This window comes from Odocoileus virginianus, chromosome 6 (assembly GCF_023699985.2).
Source record: "Odocoileus virginianus isolate 20LAN1187 ecotype Illinois chromosome 6, Ovbor_1.2, whole genome shotgun sequence".
Classification (NCBI taxonomy): Eukaryota; Metazoa; Chordata; class Mammalia; order Artiodactyla; family Cervidae; genus Odocoileus; species Odocoileus virginianus.
The window spans coordinates 9,493,388-9,514,173 of record NC_069679.1 but is presented as its reverse complement, the minus strand read 5'-3'; the positions used below and the strand labels follow the sequence as shown (position 1 = coordinate 9,514,173).

The 20,786-nt window shown below is 37.9% G+C and overlaps 1 protein-coding gene across 4 annotated transcripts in view; it reads right to left on the bottom strand.

Annotated features, from left to right (window-relative positions):
* Positions 1 to 2,385: 2,385 nt before the first annotated feature.
* The window catches only part of GLCE (glucuronic acid epimerase), a 115,046-nt gene continuing 96,645 nt past the window's right edge, over positions 2,386 to 20,786 (bottom strand). For 3 of the 4 annotated variants that reach the window (XM_020880536.2, XM_020880535.2, XM_070468711.1), the window contains exons 2-4: positions 12,994 to 13,589; positions 9,350 to 9,595; positions 2,386 to 6,645 (exon numbers count right to left, since the gene is read on the bottom strand). In XM_020880536.2, the coding sequence (XP_020736195.2) occupies positions 5,621 to 6,645; positions 9,350 to 9,595; positions 12,994 to 13,589 (1,867 nt within the window). In that variant the 3' untranslated portion in view covers positions 2,386 to 5,620. The remainder of the gene's footprint in view (positions 6,646 to 9,349; positions 9,596 to 12,993; positions 13,590 to 20,786) is intronic. The other variant, XM_070468712.1, reaches the window with a different exon arrangement.

The window sequence follows — 20,786 nt, the reverse complement described above, 5'->3', positions numbered from 1 at the left end:
TCTCACCATAACCTACAATTTTGATATATTCTGCATCTGAATATACTTTTTGCAATACTTCGGAGTTCTATATTCAGAATGGGCTAATAGAAATGGCACATGGCAGGAAGGATAAAAATCTAGCAGCTGATGATGGCATCCATATATTTTTCTAGCACCACTGCTTAAGTTTAGTGATTACTTTTTTGTAGTTTACTTAAAAAACTTTAAGATCAACCAGTTCTCTCTTACTGGACTATATTATGAAGAAACTGATGCCCAGGGGTGGAGTAAGTTCCTGATGTGATAACAGCAGAGCCAGAGAGCCCTGTTTTCTGAGCCCCAGGTCTAGATTTCAGCTCATTGAACATGCCCTAAAGATCTCTGAGTTTTGGCCTTAGCTGGGGGTCAACAAATTAAATGGCAACCCTGGCTAGTTTGGTTTCTGTGCACTTACTGAGTAAAGAGTGGTTGTTGATGGGCTGAATTGTGTCTCAATTCCATGGTGAAGTCCTAACCACTAGGACCTCAGATTGTGACTGTATTTGGAGAGAGGACCTTTCAAGAGGTGGTAGTGGTTTTGTCGCTAAGTCGTGTCCGACTCTTGTGATCCCATGGACTGTAGCCTGCTAGGCTCCTCTGTCCATGGGATTCTCCAGGCAAGAAAACTGGAGTGGATTGCCATTTCCTTCTCCAGCAGATCTTCCTGACCCAGGAATCGAACCCAGGTCTCCTGCATTGCAGGCAGATTCCTTACCAACTGAGCTTTGAGGGAAGTCTCTTATAGAGGTAGCTAAGGTAAAATGAGGTTTGTGAATTAATGGGCCCCGATTTAGTATGACAGGTTAGAACACAGGGAATATGCAGAGGGATGACCATGTGAGGACACAGCTAGAAGGCGGCCATCTGCATGCCAAGGGAAGAGGCCTCAGAAGAAACCAACCCTGGTGACATCTGGTTTTTGGACTTTAAGCCTCCAGAACTGCAAAGAAATCAATTCCCACTATTTAAGCCACATATTTCTGTGGCATTTTAAAAAATGGCAGCCCTAGCAAATACAGTGGTCCAGAGCAAAGGAAAATGCAGAACTCACATTACATTTTTCTTTCTAATAGAGACACTATGTTGTTAACCAGGATTCACTTATCCTAAGGATACAGTGGTAGCTTATGGAACCAGAGCAGAATGCAGCAGCCCTCAGAAATGCATTGGATCCAGGGCCTGAAGCACTGCCAAGATTCTGCTCTCATCTCTGCTTTTCATTGTGTATCTGCTTCAGTTTTTTTTCCTTTTTAATCCATCCCAATTTCCAGTTCCTGGGAAGAGACTGATTGGCCCAGACTGAGTGAGGGACTCACCCTGTCTACAGTCATGCCAGAGGAGGCAGAGTCACAGGGCACACAGTGGCCATCAGAGCCCTGTGGAGACAGAGGAAGCATTCTCAGGGAAGCAGACTCACCAGACCATGAAACAGCTTCTCTGTAGCATGGAGGGTCTGACCCCCGTCAAAGGGCTACAGGGAGGCTAATATGTGATGCTCAGTGTGCTGAAGTGGAATGGTTGATGTATTAACAGTTTGGCTACAAATAGCAAAATTAAGACAAAAGCAGCCTGAGACGTCATTGAGACCAAGGACTTCTTGCAACCTGATGGCGGTTTCCCAACTGAGGATGAAAGAGAAGGAAGAAATGGCAACAATGCTGATTAGCAGCCTGTCAAATGATACGCACTCATCAGCTAGAAAAAGTTGATTGGTGATCAACTGGAATTCCAATATACAAATGGCGCGGGATATTTATAATCTAAAAAATAATGTGCAATGAAACATAACAGAAAGCCAGACTGGTCTCTGAGTTCATATATATTTGGGAGCCTAAATCATTACTCTCTGAAAGGAAGAGGGGGAAAGATTAAGTAATGCTTTTTGTTCTGGAGAAGAGGGTAACATGGAAAATCAAGAAGAACGAATTTTCAATTAAATCAGAATGAGTCAAAAATGGTTACCAGCCTGAATTAGCATGGGAAAGGGCATCCTGACTACTGTCATGGCACCCTGCTCTCGCTCACATTACCTCTTCTTCTTCTAGCTGGTACCCAGGCATAATGCCCCTGCTTAGCTCCGTCTCCTCTGTAACACTCTCCCTGACTGATCGTATCATTTGGCATTTTATTTTTCTGAAACTGCTTGTGGACACTGTGTTCTCCACCACCCCACCCAGGACTAACCCTCCTTAGGGTGAAGGCCCATATGATATTGCCCAATTTGTCTTTAAGGGTCTCATACACCTTTCATGAACATTTGTTGCCTGACTAGTTGCCACCAGCTGAACTGAAAATGGTCAGAAATCTGCTTGCTGGGCTCAAGTAATCTTAGAACAAACAGAGAAGAGAAACATCCAGGTATAGTTCTTTTAAGATAAAAACTTTATTTTACAATTATATAAAGCAGCTTTACATTAAGCACAAACAATCCATTTACTTTGTATAGAAACAAAATACCTTTCCATCTGCAAAAAATCAAGTTTTGCTGTATATAAAACTAACATGTGCACATTGTGCTTAAACTGCAAAGTCTGTACAGCTTTACAAAGGACTACCCTTCAGAAGGGCATCCAGTAAACACTTTATTGCATATTTAACACATGGTCTATAACCCACATGTACAATGGAGAAACAAGAAAAACAATCACAAGGAGGATGAAAATAGCAGCTTTCAGTGAAACTTTTGCACACCTATAAAGAAAAAGGACTGCCACGTCTGGAGAGTTGTGCTTGTGTGTCATTTCTTGTATTTGCTCATGTACACTGGATGGTTTTTGGATGAAGCCTTTATGTACAGTAACTCTGAAAGGGTCAAACTTGACCTTTATCTGGGAACTTTTGGCTGGTTTTATAACTGAAGTGGCAACAGATTTATTTAAACATCAAAGCTAACTCAAGATAAGTGTAAACAACTAATACCCATAATCTTGGAACAAGGAAAAATTTAAAGAATTTTTAAAAAAATAGTAAAATACCTTCCCCATTCTCTCTAATCTCAGACTAAACATTTTGCATGATTTAAGACCCTAGAAAACTCCATAGGTGTTAAGGAACAAAAATGATGGATGGTCTTGGGCAGTGTTTCCCCACCTGTCCCTCAGATCATTTGCCTCAAAATTACCTGAATGCTTATTTTTAAAATGCAGACTACCAAGCTTCATAGGCAGATTTACTGGATATCTGGAATCTGTATTTCATTAAGCTCCCAGGTGATTGTGAGGCATTCTAAAGTTTGAGAACCACTGGTTTGTACTGCCAGGGATACTACAGGTTCAACTCACCCTCTGAAAATCCTGGGATCACAGGAAAAATAGAGTTGCTGTTGCAACATGGAAGGCAGGATGAGACCAACAGCAAAGAAATTGCAATGCCATTTCTAGATCAAAATGTCTTTCTATTTTCAGTGAGAAAAGACAGCCACATTGTTAAGGCACTGATATTTGTCACAGAAGCAGTACCATACTGTTTTCACTGATTCCCTCAATCTGAAGTAGCAGTATGCAAACAGAAGGCAGAAATCTGGACTGATCTAAATAATAACAAATACAATGGAGTAAAAAGGATTTCCAGACTGGAGAAAGTTTATTTTTGAGTGCTGAAAATAAAATTAAAAAAGGAGTCTAGATATTCTTATTGAGACATCTAATGTATGAAGACTACAAAGGTCAACAGCTAGAGGGAAACCTAACACCCCACAACTGTTGTGTTGTGGCAAAATTGACTTGTGGTCATATAAACTGGGAGTTTCAACTTACTTTTCCATGGACAGTTTCCATGGGCTTCCCTGGCGGCTCAGATGGTAAAGACTCTGCCTGCAATGCAGGAGACCCAGGTTCGATCCCTGGGTTGGGAAGCTCCCCTGGAGCAAGGGAATGCTACTCACTCTAGTATTCTTGCCTCGAGAATTCCATGGACAGAGAAGCCTGGTGGGCTACAGTCCATGAGGTCATAAAGCGTTGGACACGACTTAGTGGCTAACACTTTCACGTCAGTTGTGGGTCTTTGTTCCGGCTGCTGATATAACATGTATTTTGCACAAAGGCAGGTATGCATTTTCCCATTTCTGAGTGGTGCTGGTAGGCTGAGTGCAGTCAAGATGCAGTGGGCAGACAGGTGCCCACCTTGCTCTTGATGTGCATTTCATAGAGGTCACACACACACACACTGCACCACATGTGTCAGACTCAGTCCTCTGAAAGTACGGGATCTCACATTTCCAATCTGTATAAGTTACTGTATTGATTTAAGGTATTGTCACACACTAAAACAGAGACAGCAAAATCAACCTCCCTCAGTTCTGACCTACTGCCTAAGTCCTAGAGCAGACATTGCCCAGGGTATGAGGGCTATGATGCCTATTTATGTGAGGTATGTGAGATATAAAACCCAAATAAAGGTCTGATTACACATGTACAGCTAATATAGTAGCATCACTTTTATCCAAGAGCTGAAATAATTTAAAATTAAAAACTGCAAAGAAAAAACACTGATACAGAAAAGTTTGGAACGCTTACATAAAAACTATGTATTTTGTGTACATCAATAGTTTGGAAAGCTGTAGACCAAGAATGATCTAAGTAGGAAAAAAATCTGCTACAAGCCTTATAATATCTGACCTAATATTTTTCTTTAAAGAGGAAAAGAATGTTGGAAAGGCAGTGGTAGTGGACTTATTAAAATTACTACCTCCTCCACAAATTTAGGTTTATAGTAAAATTTCCCAAATGTCCCCAAAATGTCCCCCCCAAATAGACAAAACTCTCGAGTGTAGTCTGAAATGAATAGAAAATTTGAGATAGTGGCAAAAAGAAACCACCACAATGGGGATAAAGGAGGGGGGTATACTGATTATCAAATCTTTACTGATTGTAGATCGTTTCATAAAACAGATAACATTTTTGTTCTGTTTTGTAATTTCTTGTGCAGTCAACAAGTTTCATTTTAGTTGTGCTTACATTATATAACTGTGAAGCCTGAACATTGGTTGTGTTTTTAATTTATACACTTCAAGCAAACCATAAATTCAAAATATTCTCCATATATAACAACTTGAACAAATGCAACAGATGCTCATCCATCCCTAAGAAATTAATTTATAGAAAAGAAAGATCATCTTTAAAGTTGCACACAGTCCACTATTCAGGCTACAAGTACATATTTACTGTATTTTAGCACATTATTTTTTTAAAGTCTGCTTTCAACATAAACATAAATAACCACATTTTAAAAGAGCCCCATACTAAGTTTTCAGACAAGTGCTGGACAGCTGGCCATTAAGAGCTACTTACCGTTGTCTTTCCCCAATCGAGAGAACTGGACTAGCTGTGGAACTGAACAGGGTGATAAGCAAGGCCAAGTTAAATATCTTCATTCAGCTCACTGACTAAACACTTTTCTGCTCTAAATGCCAACGACAGTCTAAACACTAAACCCATGGAATGCAATTATCTCAGAAGACTGGTTTTAAGGATCATTTATCACTGATGTAATCCACAAAAACCTAGTATACAACCTTTTAAAATGTGCCTATGCTCTGCTGACATAGAGCCTCTAGTTTCTGTGAACAGCAGAGGCTGACGGAGGATTTTGGTTCTGAGCTCTAGTTGTGCTTTGCCCGGCTGCCTTTAAGGTAGCTCTTCCACCTCTTGACAAATTCTTTGAAGATTGGGGACTCATCAATGGTGCTGAGCAGCTGCAGTTGATTGATGTGGGTGGTGTGATAGTCCCAGCGGGCCAGGTTGGGGGCAATGCCAAGCATGAAGTGCCGGAGGTCGTAGATGGTTCCTGAGCCAGTGTCGTACAAGGGGAGCATGGCTTTAAGGGATTCCATGCCACGCTCGTACAAGGACCTCGCTTCTTTCCCGAGTTTTTCCCCTGCAGTTTCTTTTAAGTCATACAGCCCAATTAAAGAATACATAAAGCCATTTAAAACAAAAGAGCTAGGTGTAGTTGGATATTCTTCATACCAGTCATGTTTATTCATAAACACAGCCTTGACTCCATGCTGCTCTGACAGAAACTTGTAAGGGGCTGTTGCCCTTAAAGCTGAATTGAGGAATATATGGTCTTTTGTTAAGAGATAGGCCCTGACTAATGTAGAAATGGCTTGCCCTTGGGCCATGGCGGAGTACCACCCTGGCTCTAAAGACTTGAAGCCTTCCCCTAACTTACGGGTCACCATAATCGGCCAGCCGCCTTTCTCATCCTGGTTCCTCACCAGCCAGTCACTGGCAGCGAAGAAGGCAGCCATGTGGGCTGTGGTAGAGATGGTAATGTTGTCAAGGAAGCCCTTTCCCTTCGCAATCAACCTAACCACCTTCTTGGGCATTATTCTTGTTGGCTTGACAGCTTTTGTGTTGGAAAGACCCACTCCTTTCCTGAGGTCAGTGACCAGGTCCCTGGTAACCGTGCTCCATGATGTTCTGGGCCCGATGCCATAGTATATGTCTCTTTCTTTAAAAGCAATTAGCTGGGTATTTGAGACATAATGTACAGTGAAGAGCTGATTCTTTTCTGTTGTTTCCAGAACCACAGACACACTTCCATTTGTTAAGAACTTGAGGTCAAATGAAATAATAAAATCTTTTGTGTTCCCCAGTTGTAAGGACACACCTTCACTGGTTTCTGCAGGGAAAAAAATATACCAAAAAATACTGGTTAGAATAGAAGGTCTCTCTCTGTATTTAAAAGTTAAATTCATCCTTGATAACCACTGACCATAGAAAATTAATACATCAATATTTTATATGTTGGATTATTATTTTTTAATTTTAATTTTTACTAAGTTAACCATTAACAAATGGCAGAATTGTTGAATCCACGATGGCTTGTGAGCATCAGACCAAAGCTCTTTTACCTTTTGGCCTGTCTAGTTTACATTAGAGGGGTTAATGGCCTTAGCAGATAGCTAAGGTACTGTGGTCAAAATGCCTTTTCTAGATCAAAAATTGTTTGATCAATAACCAATGACTGTCTAATATATCTATTCCACAAAAAGAAAATAAACAGCCAAAAGCTGGTTTAACACATAGTTACAAGAAAGAGACTATAAAAAAGAAAGGTTAGACATGAATTGATGGAACAGACAATTATGGAAGTTGTATGGAGACTGAGAACATCTTAGACTTAAACATCAAATGATGCTTTGAGTGACTTTTTGAAAAGCAATTTCAAAATTTTTTTTTTTTTTTGGCTATGCTGCATGCTTGTGGGATTGTAGTTCCCCCATCAGCAACTGAACCCAGCCCCTCACAGTAGAAGCATGGAGTCCGAAACACTGGACTGCCAGGGAATTCCCTAAAATTTTTTATGTAATTACTATTTGGTAAGTATTTGCTGTGTTCTAGGTGCTTTACACATTAGTTCATTTAGCCATTGTAACAATTACAAGGGTAGTGCTATTATTACTCTCTATGGATGATGAACAGAGACAGAAAAGGTAAGTAACTTGCCTAAGGTACAAAGAGTTGAACCCAGGTTGTTTAGTCTGGCTCTATGAAGTACATGCTCTTAATCACCCACTGTTGTTGGAAATGATAGGTTGTTTTCAGACATTCACTGGAATTGTGAATAAAACTTCTGGAAATTAAGCAATGGGCTCCTGTAGTCAACAAAAAGTGAGGAATACTGGGAGAGATGGAGGGGGAAGCATAGGTTTTGGAGTTAAACAAACCCAGTTTGAATTATTAACTCCACCACTTACTAGCTTTGAGATGTTCAACTCGGTTTCTTCATGTGTTAAGTAGAGATAATATTACTTTGCAAGGAAACTGTGAGGATTAAAAGAAAAAGGATAGTGGCTTGGAACATAGTAAAAAGCAATGATGAAAATTCTGAAGCCAAAGGTTTCAGAGACTGAAAAAATAGTAAGAGCTGTTCTATTTGGCAAATAGTCAAACAGGAAATTTCTCTTGCATATCTATAGTATGAAGACAGCTGACTCTCAGAAAGTTGACTTCTACAAATAAAAGAAACTGAGTATATTAAAACCAAACAGTAGTAGCAGCAGGAGGAAGAAGAAATCGAACAACAAAATATTTCTTCTTCCTGTTGTTGCTACTGTTTGGTTATAATATGCTGTTTCTTTTACTGCTCTAAATAGAACAGAATTCAAGAGATGGTTCTAAAAAGCTTCCCAGCCCTTGAGGAGATCAAAATGAGGGCTGCTGTTTTCCACCCCAATCCAGACTACACTATTCATCAGTGTAAAAATAAGCCCTCTAGATGCACCCCAAATCAAAAGTCCTTTTTAGTCTAAGCATTTTCTGCTACAAGCCATAAGCTAAATATTCTTAAACATCTCCATGTACTTTCTCACCCAGCCAAGCCTGTTGTTTTACAATAGGCGAAGATGCTCTGTGTACTAGAATATCACAGAATGCCACAGGATAAAAGAAGTTTTAGTCACAGAATAAAAAACTAAAGGTCACTCATTATTTGTACTGCATTAAACACTCATAAATCCATTACTTAAGGCCATCTAGAAGGAGTAGATTTGTATTGTGGCTTTCAAGGTCTGTGAATTACACAGCCATCAATAAAGGACAAGGAGAGAATACAGAAAAGGTCTTCTAACCTTTTCACTCTTTTTATTTACCAACTGGCAAGGCTGGTGGGAGGAAGGATGAGTTCTGTTCTTGACAATATTTCTCCACAGAAAACTAAGCCTGAGGTGTTAACTAAAATTACTCCATTGTCTTTTTAACTAATGAACTCATTAATTCTCATGGATATTGATTAGTGGAGAGAAATACATTACATCCCAATTAATGAGACTGTCTTAGTAAAAGGGGAAATGTTGCATAAAGTTAATTTGATTTTATAAAAGATTTTATTAACGAAATGGCTTTATATGAAGTTTGAAACAATCTAGCATATTAACAAAATTCCACATAGGAAGCAGGCCTGGTTGGTAATGCTATATTAGCTTGAAAAAATAAAAAGCTACTGGTAAAAAATCGGCAAATGAAAGGATGGCTCTCTCTAGAAAGAAAAATTTCCACTTTAATGCAAAATAGTTTGAAAATTAAAGGATGAATACTACACTGAAATATTAAACTGGGGAACTTCATTCCTGTGGGATATAGATCTCTGGAAGGAGAAAGCCCTCGTGCAGTAACCTGGTTCATGTGGCCTGGCTCTTCACACAGTAAATATTCCTTATGATCCTTTTTTAGATTTCATTTCGGTGACACTATTTGTGTCTTTATACATGTAATATCAAGGCATCTGCTAATGTGATTTTTACAACCATAAAAACCATTTTAAGGGAGTATCAGGTGCCATAAATCAACATAAAATTAGCAAACACACATAGAGCAGAACTTACCTGGAGCAATGAACTGTTTAACATTGGTGAATCTTGACTTATCAGCCACACTAGCCATAAAGCAGCCCTTGGGCACAGTCCAGTCACTGGGCTTGCTGTTTTTGTCCTTGTCTTCTGCTGTTTCATATACCTCTATGTGAGGAGGTTTCTCAGTTAGATTCTTGCTATAGTGACTTAACCCATACTGTGCAATCTGGATTGGGTAGAAATAGCCTTGAGGCCCCCACTGTGTAGATAAAGGTACACCTATAAAATAGAGAAACAAAATAAATAACTAATAAATAACTATCTCCAGACATTCATAATCCTATTCTGAATACCACTTTTCACTGTTTTACTTCACAGGGTTATCCAGCAACTTTAAAGCTTCCTTATTACACTGTTTTCATAATTACTAAAAATAGTACCAAGTCAACCAGAAATGAAAACCAAAATTAAATATTTATTCATTCTCATTCATTATTTGTTGACAGATAACAATGCAGTGTTGTAAATTATCTTTTAAGGACTGATTTTTAATGAGTGCTACTCTTGCTCATAGCTATAGATGTCATTTTTCATAATTCTATTTCATCATTCAAGCTCTATACAATTTAAACACATATATTGATAGTTAACAATTACCTGTTTTATTCTAGAGTATTAAACCTGAAATTTTCTTAACATCTGTACTTAACAGTCAAGTTAATTATATATTCATCTTTCCCTCCAATGTCAAGATTTGGTCTAGCAACTATATTATCAGATGGTTAAAGTATTTTCTTAAGAAGCCAGCTATGACTAGGCAACTTAAAGTATAAACAATTTGCAATTCTTTCTCATATCCCTCATGTCAAGATGTAATTCCTGAGAATAAGGAGTACTTTTTTTAAAAAAATGAATCATGGTTGTATATTTAACCATGGATTTTTTTAAAAAGTACATTTGTTTTTATTTATTTGGCTGCACCAGGTCTTAGCTGCAGCATGTGGAATCCAGTTCCCCTACCAGGGATTGAACCCAGGCCCCCTGCACTGGGAGTGCAGAGTCTTAACCACTGGACCACAAACGAAGTCCCTTAACCATAGATTTTTGATAAATTCACTAATGGATTACCTCTTGTAAAGTTCTAAGTAAAAGTTTCAAATGTTTGGTATGAGTGTTTACTTTAGTAATTGCTTACATGGGAAATACAGTAAAACCACACTGTACAGATATTTTATTATTGCATCATGGTGTATGTGTTGAGAGATAAACTCCTATTTGGAGCCCTAAAATAAGTTAACAAGCAACAGATGGGCACAGCAGAAACCAGGAACTTATAAAACCATATGCATTATGGTGTAGTTTCAAAATAGTTTAAGGAATTGGGGACCATATAGGGTAAGAAACCTAGGCAGCAGATAAGCTTTTTAACTTCAATATTCTTTCTCCAAGGGTAGATTTCTTTTTTCAAAGGATTTTCACTGAGTAAAAGAAAGGTTTACACTATCTTATTATATGGTAATAACTATGAAAATGTGCAATGGGCCCAAGAAGTGATAGACCGATCGATGGAACAGGATAGTAGGCCAGAAACATACTCTAGTTTTAAAATATTTTAGTATAATGATAAGATTGTATCATTGATCAGCAGGGGAAAGAAGATTCAATAAATGTTAGGGGGGAAAACATCTAAAATTAGACCTTGGCTTTGTACCATTTGTCAAAATATAAATCAGCTTAGAGGGACTAAAAACTTAAATGTAAAAATACAAAACCATAAAACTATTAGAGAAAATAAAGATGAATAGCTGATCATGGCATGGCAAATGATTTTCTAAGCATGAAAGTAGTAATTTTTAAAAAAATTCCTAAGTTTAGTAAATAGAACTAAAAATTTCTAAAACTAACAAGTCATAAGTAAAATTAAAAGACAGTCAAATTAAAGAAAATATCTTTAACAAATGTAACAAGGTGCTACTACCCTTGCTATATGTGTGTGCGTGTGTGTGTGTGTGTGTGTGTGTGTGTATAAAAGGTCTCACAATATATTTTCCCAAAAAACAACACTAATCACAATGAAAAGAGAAGGGAAAGAAAATCAAGGCCATTCTATAACAGTTAAAAGGATATGAAAAAGATACCTGACCTCACTAATTGCTACAGAAAGCAAATTATGAGATCCCTTTGTAAATGACAGATTAAAAAATAATGTTTCATGATGGCAGGAGTGAGATGATGAGTACCCTTATACTCTGCTACCAGAAGCATGAATAGAGTCAACCTTCTTAGAAAATAGTTTGGTAAAACTGACTAATACTATTTGGCAAGGTAATTTATTTCCTAGGGAAACAACTCTGAGAATACATTTAAAACAGTAAATGATTTAACTATGAATATCCACACCATTATGTATAATGACAAAAGATATATGACCTAACTGTCCAACTAAAGAGCAAGGTTCCATATATTATTCCATACATTTTTATGGAATGTCCTGATTATTAGTGCTTAAAATGCTCAATATTCAATAATAAGAGGAAATAATCCTGTTGAGGGGAAAAAAATACAAAATTGACTACAGAGCATGATTCTAAACTGTTTAAAAAAGTGTATATATACAACAACAACAAAAAGATTGGAAAAAACATCAAAATATTAACAGTGGTTATAGGTGCTTTTCACTTTTAGCACCTAGGCACCTACTAAGCTTACACATTTTTAAAAGTTAACTGGGGGAAAAAGGTTTGGCAATGGAGAACTTTCATGTCTCTAACAAACTGTTACCCTCTTGAACACTGCACAATAAATATCATTACAACTATGTTAAAACATACACCTAGGTATAAAGACCTTCTGAGAATATACAAAAATGGCAATCATTATCTTGAATGGTAAGAATCTATATGAATGCGTTCCCTTCCTTCTACTAAAGATTCTGTAACAATATTACAAAAATTAAAATATTAAGATGTGAAAATTACTTTTTATAACAAAATGAGAAAAATGAAATAAAACTCAAACCAAGAAATCTTAAAACACATTGTTCTTTTCTTTGATTAAATTATATACTTTAAAGTCAAATTCAGTTTGACTTTCTGATCAATTCTAGGTTTGAAATATAAATTCCAAAACATCCATAAGGAACCCTCAGTGCTCCAAATTTTAAAGACAAGGAAAGACAATATATACAGTAGACTATAGGAGTTCCAATATAGGTTCAGAGAAAATGGTACTATGTGTTTTCTTGTTCTGAGAACTTTAACCCTTCAACCAGAGATGATACCTAGCTAATCTGATAACAAGACGGCACTGGTACATTGATGGGTTCGATGGATGGTCTGTCTCCCTTTCCCATCTCCTCTCATAGGATAATAACTGTATATTTTAATGTAAAATTTCTGAAGATGCTGTGCCTTGACTTTACTGATAACTTTAGTTCCCGGGGCAGGTTAATGGCATAATCCTATTTAATTAGGTATGATCTTATTGGAGCCCTTGAATCACCATCTAGAAAGCTGTCCAAGGTTCGGGTTTAACCTGTTCCTCCCTGCTAAGTCAGAGCGGTGATAGGTCTCTTGATAATAAGCTGTGTAATACTTGCTATGTAATTAACAGTTACAGTCACTTATTCCTCAACACAATCTGGATAGAAAAATGCAGTGGAGTAGACGGATACCAACCTTCAACCCCACTTATGCACTTGACTCTGTCTCGGACTTCCACATTGTAGCCTTCAAAGGACATAAACACACCATCAGGGTGATAAGGGGCTCTCTGTGCATAGACTTTGGAATAGCTATGAGAGAATTCAAACCGATCATAGCCATCATACTGAACCACCTTTCCGTAAACGTCAAAATATTTCTCTACCCAGGTGAATGGAAGAAAGACTTCATTCCCCTCTCGTCTCCCTTTAATTGTGTGTTCATCATTTATGAGGCAGTCAATTTCTTCGTACTTGAGCCCTAACACCTTGCTTCCCCCATTGTTACTGAAGCCCCCAACAACAGGGGGAGCTTTCTGCTGTTCCTGAGGGAAGGCCTCCTCAGACTGCTTGGCCATGTGGTTCACATAGTTGTTGCTCTCAGACGCTGCCGCTCTTTTTTCTAAGGCATCCACTCTGAAGCCACTACTCAAGTGTCGTGGAACCTGGATCGCTTTGTCACTGGAACACTTATTCCACAAAAGTACTGTGACCAAAGTGAAGAGCGCACAGATGATAATCAAAGTCTTATAGTTGACCCGAGCTGCCAAGCAACGCATATTCAGACCATACCTATGGAGGCAAGAAGAAAAATTCACACAAAGATGTACTACTGACATTTCACAGGATAAGGTTTACTTTTTTTTATACTGAACCACCACACTAGGGCAGTTTTATTAACTGCATGTAATCTGATCACAGCTAAAATTACTAACTCAAACTTTTCAGCATAGACAAAGAAAAGGCAAGAGGTGCTTCCCCCTCTTAAAATGCTCAGTTGGCACGATCCTCTAAAGCAAGATCCCCAAACTTCCCTGTTTGTGTCTCCCTTGGATTCTTAATAATTTTTTCACAAAGCGCCTAAGTCAAAAGAAATACCTATTCCTTCCATTTATGAAGTAAGTGGGCTCCAACAACTTAATACATGCTTTTGTCCTAACAACTGAGTAGCTGTTTGAAAAAATATAACATGGTGCCAAATCCAAAAATGCTCATTCTGTGTTACCTCTCAGGAGCATAAAATAGTAAATGGCTCTTTCCTTTCTGAAACACTTTCTTTCCTGACTTCCAGGGCACCACTCTTTCTTGGTTCTCCTTATACCCCACTAGATGCTCCTCCTAGTCATCTTCGATCATTCCTTCTCATCTCCCTGAATCTTAATGTTGAAATGTCTTAGGGTCCAAGTCCTCAGACCTCTTCTTTATCTCTATTCATTCCCAGGTGATCTCACCCATGAATCACATGGCGTTAAATACAATTTATATGTTGACTTTCCCCCAAATTCTATCTCCAGGCCAGATCTTTCTTCAGAACTGCAGGCATACATGTGTATGTGCCAATCCAAGTAACTGACATCTTTATTTGGAGGTCAAATGGATTTCTGAAACATAACATTCAAAATTTATTCCCTAAGCTTTCCCCTCAACCTGTTGTTTTACTGGTCAGACCAGAAATACTGAGTCCTTTCTTGTTCACCCCAATCCAACCAGTCAGGAAATCTTGTTGGCCCTACCTTTAAATCATATCCAGATTCTAATTATTTTTCACCAGCTCCACTGTTAACACCATAGTAGAGCCACTGCCATCTTTCACTTAGAAAGCTGCAATGATGGGGGCTTCTCAGCAGTAGTAAAGAATCTACCTGCCAATGCAGGAGACATGGGTTCGATCCCTGGGTCAGGAAGATCCCCTGGAGTAAGAAATGGCAACCCAGCCCAGTATTCTTGCCTGGAAAACTCCATGGACAGCAGAGCCTGGCAAACTACAGTCCATGGGGTCACAAAGAGTTGGGACAGCTGAGTGACTGAGCACACTGTAATGATGTCTAAGCTGCTCTCCCTGCTCTTTAACTTGATCTACTATTCTACCCCAAAGTCTACTCTCAAGATCGCACTCAGAACGATGCATTTAAATATAAGCCAGATCATGTCACTCCAGTCATGATGGGAGAAGATGATGCTGTCGCCCCTATCGGTCTTGTGGTATACCAACCAGTTATGACTGAATAAAGGTAGTCCTGGCTTGCTTGTAGCTGGGGTCATTGGGAAATATAAAACTATAGGTTAGTTATATGTGCAACATATGGAATATCTCAGCACACTGAAAGTAAAGAGAGTAGGCTTATTGCTGTTTGCTATAGTAGCTCTAATTTATTTCATGGTGTAAATCCACAACTACTCATTTTATGGTTGTAATCCTTCTTTCCCCTTTTCCTCTCAATAAACCCTTCTGGCAGCAATGAGATTTTTTTAAAAAAATCAAACTGTTAAAAGAAAAGGTTTAATGAAAAACTACATAATGATTTTCTGTTTTTCAGGAAAGCTGATGATGAATGTGTAACTCACTCATTTCTTTTAATTCCAAGAGGAGGTAAACCCTGAGCCCTTGCATGGCTGAAAGCAACTTTATTCTGCTCTCACCTTTGATTAATAGTTTGGCAGGATACAGAATCCTTGGGCTGCATATCATTTTCTTTCTAAATGCTGAAGGCAGTATTTTACTTTCTTAAAGCATTACCAGCTACTGATGAGAGGTCTGATTTCAGTCTGATACTTGTCATTTTGTGCATAACTTCCCTCTGGATCTTGTGTTTACCCTAGGAATTCTGCAGTTTTACAAGAATGTGTTACAGTATGATATTTAATTCACTATTTCAGCACGTGGTGTACTCTTTCAATCTGAAACCTTGTGTTCTCTTATTCTTATTCAACAGATGTAGTATCCTTTTGGAGCTCTGAGTATGTTAGGGTTCTGTTCTTGTAAGTTTCTCTCTGATATCTCTATTTTCTTTAGTGGTAATTTTCCTGGTTATTTTAGTCTCTTTCACACTATTAGCTTTCCTGACACGCTTGTGATCTTTGGTTACTCACTCATCTTTAGGCTTGAATGACTCATTAGCCAACACAGATTTCCTCTGTTATTGTGAAGATGGTCTGATTTCTAGCTAGACTTCTCTCCAGAGAGGAGCTCTGTGTGGGCTAGGTACAGGCTGAGTGGTACTGTTCCTTTAGGGTGTGTGGGTGGGGACCCAGCAGGCCCTCTCAATGCCAGAATGAAGATGACTTTTTCTTTTGTTCTGGGGACATAACTTGTAATTAGCTTTTCCCAATTTCTCTAAAGAAAGTCTGGCAAGATGTGGGTTCAATCCCTGGATTGGGAAGATCTCCCAGGGTAGGGTATGGCAATGCATTCCAGTATTCTTGCCTGGAGAATTCTCATGGACAGAGGAGTCTTGTGGGCTACGGTCCACAGGGTCACAAAAAGTAGGACATGACTGAAGCAACTTAGCATGCATACATGCCAGCTATCTGCAGTTCAAGTGCAGGGATGAGAGAGGTAGGGAGAAGGAGGGTAGAGCTGTGCCTTCTAGTACTCAAAAAGAAATCCAGAAATATGTCCAGTTATCATTCTGTGGTAATCTTCCCATTTCTTGTTATTGATTTCATTTCTTAATTCTATATATTTTATTTCAGTGGGGCAACAGGAGGGAAGGGAGGCAAAGATATGGGCTTGATCCAACTTGGAAATCATACACAGATTGTAAGAGCCGGAATCCAATAATACATTTTATCATCTGCATTTACTATGAGAAAACATGTTGAATGCAAACAAAAAAGAAAAAAGTGTGGAACAAGCAAATCTTCATAAGTCATGTATTTATAAATTTAGGATTTCCTTATATAGCAGCATGGGCAAACTGATAATAATAAGTGATGTTTCATAAAAAAAAAAAAAGCCCTTCATTAAAAATATTTATGTGGCAACTTTCGAATTATCTGTCAGATATACCTAACATTTAGACCAGTTTAAACAGAAATGTAAAGCTTTTATCCTTCTTTGAGATGCACTCTTCCTCAGTTACCCAAAAGACCTGCTTATGGAACTAGCAGACTACAATTATGATGAGGAACATGATGGAAAAATAAAGAAAAACCAAAATTAAAAACTTTCAATAACCTTTACATCCAGATTTTTAAGCAATCAGGAAAAGAAATAAAAACAATCAAGGCTTCTCAGAGAAATGATTCTGAAAGGTCCCCCTTCCCCATTAAGTCAAAGTTGTGAGAATTATCACTGACATTGACTGAAATGGTGAATCAATAAAAATCCATGAGTCTATAATAACATTCAGAAAAGGAGAAAGCCAGAAAAGATACTTATGTCATTTTTTGATAAAAATATGTAACTAAGTTAAAGAATTTATTTATCTAGTCTTTGCAGGAGAACAAACCAATAGTCCCAGATGATAAAAAATTCTATTTTATAGAAAACGTGTGGCTAATAATGTGGAAGAAAAAAATTAAAACCAGAAAAGTAACATATGTGATTCCTCATGAAATTATTAATTTAGGCAAGTATTATACCCAGGCATATGTTTGATAGGGACTTCATGATTCATACTGTGTGCAAAGTAACACCAAGTACAGTATTTCCCAGTCACAAGGAGAAAAAGCTGAAACTCTACAATGAAGGGATCAGTCGTCACCCTAAGTCAGTAGTTAAATTCAATCTCATTAATGATGACCCATCCAGATATTGTGCCTCTTGATAAGTTAAAATAAAAAATACATAGCCTACTGCATATCCCAGACAAAAATGTTTAACTTGGATCTCTTAGGCCCTATGATTTAACTTTGCGTTAACAGAAAATACAAGGGAGAGAGGAACAAGCAAAATGCAGATGCAACCAACACATCTAGAAAATGAAACATCCTGCAGGAGAGTTGGCTCCATTCCCTTGATAAATTAATGGTACAAAAAGAAAATGGGAATTGGGTTAGATTTTTTAAAAAAGAGACTTAAGGACTATAACAACCAGATGTGAAACTTGGTCTGAAGCTGGGAAATTTGACTACGGACTTGGTAAGAAGAAAAGATGGAAGGACATATGGAGGTTAACACTGAAAAAATGAGGTTACAAAATCACATATAGTATGATTTTCTAATTTTCCATGAATATATTTACTGTTTTTTAAAGCCATACAATAGAAAATTAAGAAGGTCAAAGTCACTTTTGTTAAAATAGTAAATGTAAATTTTGAGTTAAAATATTTAGTTTTCAAAAACAGATGGTGACATTTTTTTGGAGGAGAGGATGGAGAGAAAGAAAACTCTGAGTATTGACATGCAGTACTAACTACCAAATAGGCTTATCTAAAGGTAAGTGCAATAATTTTATTATGTTTCTCAGATTATAGAAAACTTCTACATTTCGAAAAGCAGACTGCATTGACATTTTGCTAAGTATAAGTGATAGTAACTTTAAAAGCTAAAACCAGGGTTTTCTGCTGAATAGTGATAAGCTTCCTACTCATTTTAAAGCCTTTGCTACATCCATGAATTAGATTAACCTTTCAAGTTAAAGGGGAAAAAAGTAAAAAAATAAATAAATTCAAAAACCATGAAAGCTTATGTACTGCTGATCTTAAATATTTATTTCATCAGAGACATAATACAACAAAATTTAGTTTAGTAACTTTAGAGATCTAAAATAGGAAATAACATTCAGTAAACATCAAAAAGAAAATGTAGTAACTTATTTGCTGAAACCCTTAAAAATTAAAGAAAGCAAAAATATAACTTAGTTTCCCTTTGGGAGAGCAAACAGTTCTCTTCCAAAATGATGTGAAACTCAAAGAAATTTTCCTGATACTTTACTTTTCAAACTCATTTTCCTAATTGAATATTTCAAGTAACCATTAGAGTAATTTAGTACACATGAAAACTGGACATCACCATGAGTTTTTAAACTGCGAAGGTCATATTTCAGTTAATAACCACCTTTAAAAGAATTTGTAAAGGAGTTCAGTGACAGAAATTATTGGCTTTTCCTTCCTCTGAACAGTGCAGACCAAAGCCCGCCTGCCCATCACTCTCTCTGATTTGTCTACACGTCTGACAGCTGAGATTCTTGTCATCCTTGGGGCTTCCCCTGGTGGCTCAGACAGTGAAGAACCTGCCTGCAGTGCAGGAGACTCGGGTTCGATCCCTGGGTCAGGAAGATTCCCTGCAGAAGGAAATGGCAACCCACTCCAGTATTCTTGCCTGGAGAATTCTATACACAGATGAGCCTGGCGGGCTGCGGTCCATGGGGTCACAAGAGAGTCGGACACAACGGAGTGACTAACACTTTCAACACTTTTAATCCTTTGGTACCAAGTAAACAGAAGGAATAGTAGTTGCTCAATAGAGAATCAAACTGGTTCAATCAGTACCTATTCAGCAGCTAACATGTGGCAGATAAGGCACAATTCCTGTCCCTAAAGGCCAGGTTGGTGGGAAACACAGGCATAAACACAATAATGCAACAACACACCAACTATAAAAAAGAAAAGTTATATAGAATGTGCTATGAAACACTGTAACATTTTAAGTATGAAGCAAAGTGAGTACACTGACAGTCAAGCATGCTTGGAATCAGGTGTTTCCATTTGCCATCTCCTCTGCTTGGAAACTTGTTTCCCCTGATATCCACCTGGCTTGCTCCCTTACTTCTTCAGGTCACTGCTTAAGAGTTACTTTATTAGAGAGACTCTGACCACCTTATCCTAAGTAGGAGTTCTCACCCCATCTTCTCTAGGTTCTTGATTTTTCTTCATAGAATTTATCATTACTTGATATTTTTGTTGCTGTTGTTCAGTCACTAAGTCATGTCCGACTTTCATAACCCCATAGATTGCACCATGTCAGGCTCCCCTGCCCTTCACTATGTCCCAGAGTTGTTCAGATTCATATCCACTGAGCTGGTGATGCTATCCAACCATCGATCCTGTCACCCCCTTCTCTTCCTGCCCTCAATCTTTGCCAGCATCAGGGTCTTTTCAATGAGTCGAATCTTTGCATCAGGTGGCCAAAGTATTAGAGTGTCAGCTTCAGCATCAATCCTTTCAATGAATATTGAGGGTGGATTTTCTTTAGGATTGACTGGATTGATCTCCTTGAAGTTCAAGGGACTCTCAGAATCTTCTCCACAGTTCAAAAGCATCAATTCTTTGCACTCAGCTTTCTTTATGGTCCAACTCTCACATCATACATGACTACTGGAAAAATCATAGCTTTGACTAGACATACCTTTGTTGACAAAGTAACATCTCTGCTTTTTAATATGCTATCTAGGTTTATCATAACTTTTCTTCCAAGGTGCAAGCATTTTTTTAATTTCAAGGCTACAATCACCATCTGCAGTGACTTTGGAGCCCAAGAAAATAAAGTCTCTCAGTTTCCATGGGAAACTGTTTCCCCATCTATTTGCCATGAAGTGAGGGACTGGATGCCATGATCTTAGGTTTTTGAATGTTGAGTTTTAATCCAGCTTTTTCACTCCCCTCTTTTACTTTCATCCAGAGGTTTTTTAGTTCCTCTTCACTTTCTGTCATAAGGGTGGTGTCATCTGCATATCTGAGGTTACTGATATTCTTCCCAGTAATCTTCATGTATATATAATAATCAGAATTTAAAACACTTCCTTTACCACCCCCCAAAGTCCCTCATGCTGCTTTATAGTCATTCCCTTTCTGCCACTAATGATCTTTTATCCCTATAATTTTTCTTTTTCCAGTATGTCATATAAATGAAATCCTATTAAGTAGCCTTTTGTGTCTGGCTTCTTGCTTCTTAGCAAAATGCTTTTTAAGGTTCATCCACGTTGTTGGTGATATCAGGCATCAGTTTATTGCCGAGTGTATTCCATTGTATAGATGAACCACAGTTATTTACCCAGTCACCAGTTGATAAGCATTTAGTTTATTTCCAGTTTGGGATTTTTATGA